The 5,637-nt window shown below is 38.0% G+C and overlaps 1 gene segment (V, D, J or C); it reads right to left on the reverse strand.

Annotated features, from left to right (window-relative positions):
* Window positions 1-5,312, reverse strand: part of LOC132016343 (T-cell receptor gamma chain C region C10.5-like) — a 19,745-nt gene extending 14,433 nt beyond the window's left edge. The window contains 1 exon segment of the C gene segment in view: window positions 5,260-5,312. Within this exon segment, the coding sequence occupies window positions 5,260-5,312 (53 nt within the window).
* Window positions 5,313-5,637: the final 325 nt, after the last annotated feature.

The following is a 5,637-nucleotide window of genomic DNA, read 5'->3' on the forward strand; positions in this document are numbered from 1 at the left end:
CTTTCTTTCTTTCTTTCTTTCTTTCTTTCTTTCTTTCTTTCTTTCTTTCTTCTTCTTTCTTTCTTCTTTTTCTTTCTTCCTTTTCTCTTTCCTTCCTTCCTTCCTTAGTCAGCACACCATTTTGCACATTAGGGTTGGCTTCTTTCCCAGGAAGCTTCTAATAGATGCAGAAATTAAAAAAATCAGAACTAACAAAAGCCAGCCTAGGCCCCAGAGAGGTAAATAGAGGATAACTTATCCTAACTGAAAGAAACATCATAGATTGGGTCTGAGGGTCTGAGGTCAGACCTTGCTGAGGACACAGATGCAGGAGAAAATTCCTGTATACACATTAGTCAGGTCCCTCTGGGAGGTAGAAAGGGGCATGCAAATGTTTGCAGGGGTGTGAAAGTGTGGGAGGACTTTTGTTCCATGACCATGGAGCACTTCCATATAGTGTATCCCAACAAACATAGTAATCCAACTCAGTATCTGCCTCATTAACTCCATGTATCCTGAGACTCACTGGTAAATCCCTCTGTTGTTTCCTGGCTTCATATCTTTCCTCACTAACACCTTGCTCATGGATCACATTTTCATTTGCAGAAATATACAGAATGCAGAATGGATTTTAGAGGTTGGTGTGGTTTCTGTTGGAGCTAAGGTTATAAACATTCTTAAGACACCCATTTTTAATATGGCATTTCTAAAAATGCTGTGTTTCCTTGTTTCTTGATAATGGATGACATGAGTCGTGTTATTAAAATACACACATTTGTATGTGAAAGAAAATAAAAACAACAATTAGCAAAATTTTGACACTTATTAAAATAGTACACATTTTTCTCTTAAGGAAAAGCTTGGCATCTGAGGTTCACATTTTTTTTTTTTCCTGAAGAATTCAATGTCATGGTGAAATTTGCCAGCTTAGTTTGAATGATCATATGGACTTTCTTCTGCCCACATGGGCTGACCTAATTGTGCATGCTTTCTATTAGCTTTCTTCACTGAGTAAAATCTCCCATGGGTAAAGCCACCCACGACTCCACAGGGAGGCCACCAGGATGACCTGTAGTGGGAGCAGCATCCTGTCAGCTCTTCTCATGAGAGGTGGTTGAATACTGGGCTGATCACAGAGCAAGTCTGACTGATGTAGTAAGAGGAAGTGATGCTCTGAACACACAAGCTAAGACACAGAGACTGCAGAGAAAGGGGCCCACAGTATTTACCATAAAACATCCTACAGAATACGGTTCCTACTCCCTTTATCGGCAGATTTCTCTCTTCACTGTATGACTGTTACCATACAATATTAGTGTAAAGAGGCTATTTTCTTGTTATAGTAATACAGTCCTTTATTGATTCAAATCAGAGAGTGGGAGAGGGAGAGAGACAGATGGGAAGAGTTCTCTTCTTCTATGAGTTATGATTATCTGCTCTCTCTCTCTCTCTTTCTGACTCTGTATCTCTCTCTCCATATATCCTTCCATTGCAGTTTGGGTAATTTCTAGTGGTCTGTCTTAATATTAACTAATTCTTTCCTCATATCTCTTAAATCTACTGTTAAGCCTTTCAGGGCATTCTTCTTTTCTGTAACTGTGTTTTTATTTCTTACTTTTAATTTGGTTGTTTCCATCTCTCTACTAAAATTATCTGTCTAATCTTGAATACTGTTTACCTTTTTTATTAGATTTGAACCTTTAAGATATTAATTATAGTTATTTTGAATTCCCTGATAGTTCAATATCTGTGTCATGTCTCACTCTGTTCTGGTGACTGCTTTGTGTCCTCAGACTGTGTTTCTTCTTGACTTATGGTATACTTCTACATTTTAGGTTGGAAGGTGAGCTTCTGTGGTATAGTAGATACTGAGGTAAATATATTTTGTGCTTGGAAATGAGCACATCTTTTCCTCTAGGCCTTTAGTGTAGGAGTTTGTGTTAACTGGTCAGAAGTTAGACTGTATTTGAAGTGTTTTTTTTTTTTTTTTTTTGAGACTCCTGAGGGGAGACCCGCCATGGTTGTGGCAGTAGTCACTGGCTAGAGCTCACAGCAGTGACCATCTGAGCTTTCCCATGGCATTGGGAAGTTCTCACCACACTCACTCACTGGGTACAGTGATTTTTTAAAAATAAGTAGATTAGAGTATTTGTACCAAAGCTTACAGTTACTTGCACTTGAAAAGCATATGCAAGCTTGTCAGCTAAGAGGTGGAAGAGAGTAGCAGAAATAGATAATAGTTCTTAGTTCATATAAATATTTGTAGTGGTACAGAAGTGACATCCATTTTGACAAGTTAGCATGAGTTAGAGATTTTGTTTTAAAGGTTTTCCTCCTACAAAAATAAAATAAGACTTTATTTTACAGTTATAGTTTTTTAACCTAAATCTCTTGAGGATTAAACCTGTGTATCTTTGGAGGTCTTAAAATTTGATGCACATATATTGTAATATTAAATAACTTGTGTTATTCCTGAATGGAATGTGATACTTTTTGTCCTCTTCCCAACTAAGTAGGATCTGAAGAAAAAGCTGACAAAAAGCAGGACAGTGAAACACTATGCTTAGAACAGTTTAAGAACTTATTTTAGTTGAAGTAATTGTATGAAACAAAGCAGTTAAAAATGCTCATTTCTTTAAGTAGATTTAGGGTAAAATTCCTTAAGTAGATTTAAGGTAGAATTCGAAGAATATGAGTTCAGGTATGTAGCAAATTTGTTCTGTTCACATGAATTTAAGGTTTCATGATATTCATGTACAATTTCTTGCCACTTTTTTCTTTTTTAAAAGATTTTATTTATTTATTTATTTGACCGTGAGAGACACAGCAAGAGAGGGAACACAGGCAAGGAGAGTGCAAGAGGGAGAAGCAGACTTGTCGCTGAGCAGGGAGCTCAGTGCAGGGCTCTATCCCAGGACCTTGGGATCATGACCTGAGCAGGAGGAAGATGCTTCATGACTGAGCCACCCGGGTTCCCCAATTTCTGACCATTATTTTGCATTGCTGTGAATTTGTAAAGTACGAAAAAATAACTTTCTTTCTTTATTTATTTTATTGAGATAAAATTAGCATACAACATTATATAAGTTTCTGGAGTACATTACAATTCAGTATTTGTATACACTACAGAGTGATCACAACCATTAACTCTTGTTACCACCCAAATTACTACACCCTAAGATTGAGTTCATCTTTGTCTTCTTAGCCAGCATGTGTCCCTGTGAGTTGTTTTTCACATATGTGTGCTATGATGGTAGCAGTCCTATGGGGTTCAGGTACCATTTGTGTTTTGGTCTACCCCTGGGCACATGGGACTAGCATGGTGAGTCACTGTCCCAGGCAGCACAGCTGGCAAGTGGCAGAGCTGGGACTCAGACCCACCCAATTTGGTACCAGGGTTCATCCTGGCCCTGCACCCAAATGTCCACCAAGTGCTATAGAGCTTCCAAGATGAAACATGTGGTCCAATGAGGGCAATAACTAGATGGGCCACAAGATGAGGGCTTTTGTTCAATTCCTTCAAATCATCAAGCAAATCTCTTCAACCTTTGAAATGCCCACAAATAAAAACAAAGTGAATTGTAGTAGCAATAGCTCTACCTAATTATGTGAAGACAGAAAGAAAGTGGTAACTGGCTCAGAGGAGTGGAGGGGCCTGTAGAGGGGGGACTGCAAGTGGGATTCATGCCTATACCTGCAGGGCTCCACAAGCTCTGGCTGAGCTTTCCTTATCGGTGATACAGCAGAGATGGGAGCAAAATAACAATAAAATAAAATAACAATAAAATAACAAATAACAACAAAATAACAATAAAATCCTTAAATACTTTAAAACGAATTCTTGTGTGCCCACACTCAGGTCTTTTTGTGTCCTAACAGCCCATCTTTAGCACACAGACTTTCTCATAAAAACATAAGGCAAAGTACCATTTTCCCTTTAACTGTACATCTTAAATAATTTTGTGTTCTCCCTTTTTCTAAGTGTGAAAATTCATCATTGAAAGTCACTGGAGGAAAAAAAAAAGGACCAGAGCTGGGGTCGTCCTATTGAAAGTTGAAGGCGATATCTGCTGCTGACTTGAATGATCGTTAGTGAAGAATTTATTTATTGCAAGACATTGTGCCAGATCGTGTACATTTAGGACCTGCCTGTGGTTGGTAAGATAATGTGATGATACATCTATGTTCCATGAGACTGAATCTGATCTATTCATGAATTGTTGGAGCAAAGTCTTCTGCTATATTCCCAATTTAAAACTTCTTAATATATTAGAATAACAGTTTTTATTTTTATTCTGCAAAATATCTTTCTTTTTAAAGATTTATTTATTTATTTTAAGTGAGCAAAAGAGCATGTGCATGAGAACAAGGAAGCAGGGTGAGGGGAGGGTCAGAGGTTGAGAGAGTCTTTAAGCAGACTCTGAACTAAGCTGGAGCCCAGCACAGGGCTCTATCTCACAACACTGAGACCAAGACCTAGGTCTAGAGTGGGACACTTAGCCAATTGTGCCACCCAGGCACCCTAAGAAAGTATCTTTTTAATTTGATAAGCAAAATGGAATTTTTTTTTATGGCTCAGATTTCTTTTGTAACATCCTTCTTTTTTTTTTTTTTTTTTTTTACGATCAACACATTAATCTTATGATATTCTTTTTTTTAAATTTAGTTTTTATTTATTTTCAGCATAACAGTATTCATTATTTTTGCACCACACCCAGTGCTCCATGCAATCCGTGCCCTCTATAATACCCACCATCTGGTACCCTGACCTCCCATCCCCCTGCCCCTTCAAAACCCTCAGATTGTTTTTCAGAGTCCATAGTCTCTCATGGTTCATCTCCCCTTTCAATCTCCCCCAACTCCCTTCTCCTCTCTAACTCCCCGTGTCCTTCATGCTATTTGTTATTTCTTTTATGTTTTTTAACTCATGCTCATGTGCTCTTTGTATAATTTTAAAAAGTAATAAAATCCAACATATCAAAATGATTCATTTTGCCTCTCTTGATTTGCATTACGTATTAGGCCTGAAGAGTTGGAATTACCAAAGGGGCAATATAAAGTGTAACCAGACATTCTGTATTTTCAACACAAAAATAGAGAAACTGAGAAGTATGGTCTCAAATAATGTGAGACTCTTATTTTGAATCCACAGTCTGAAATTATAGCCATTGTTTTCCCTTTGTGTTTGGCACATTTTTTTTTAATAGTGTGTTTCACTAATTTGAATTAAAGTGAACTAAATTATGTGTTGAGCCCTTTCATTCAAATGTGAATGTTTACCTTAATGCTTCATAGGAAAGTAGTGTGTTGATTAGTTTTCCTTCTTTATTCATTGTGTCCTTCAAGAAAAACTCACTTGTTTGTAGTGGCAATGGTGCTGGTCTGCATGGAAACTGAACATTGATTTGTGCAGGTCAGATCATCCAACTGTGCTTGTTCTGAGAATTGACCAAATAATAGAAGTGCCACTGGGAAGGGGGTGGGAGGTTGAGGCCTAACCAGAAAGAGCTTCTTATGGTGGAGAATGGGTGAGGAAGGTGGGGGGTTGGCATTGGGACCCAAATTTTAAGAGTCAGATGTGTGGTCAGTTGGAATATTCTGTCTCAGGAGGGAAGCCACATTCACTCCAGACCCACAGATGATGCCTAAGCCAGACTT

The sequence above is a fragment of the Mustela nigripes genome, chromosome 4, assembly GCF_022355385.1.
Source record: "Mustela nigripes isolate SB6536 chromosome 4, MUSNIG.SB6536, whole genome shotgun sequence".
In the NCBI taxonomy this organism is placed as follows: domain Eukaryota; kingdom Metazoa; phylum Chordata; class Mammalia; order Carnivora; family Mustelidae; genus Mustela; species Mustela nigripes.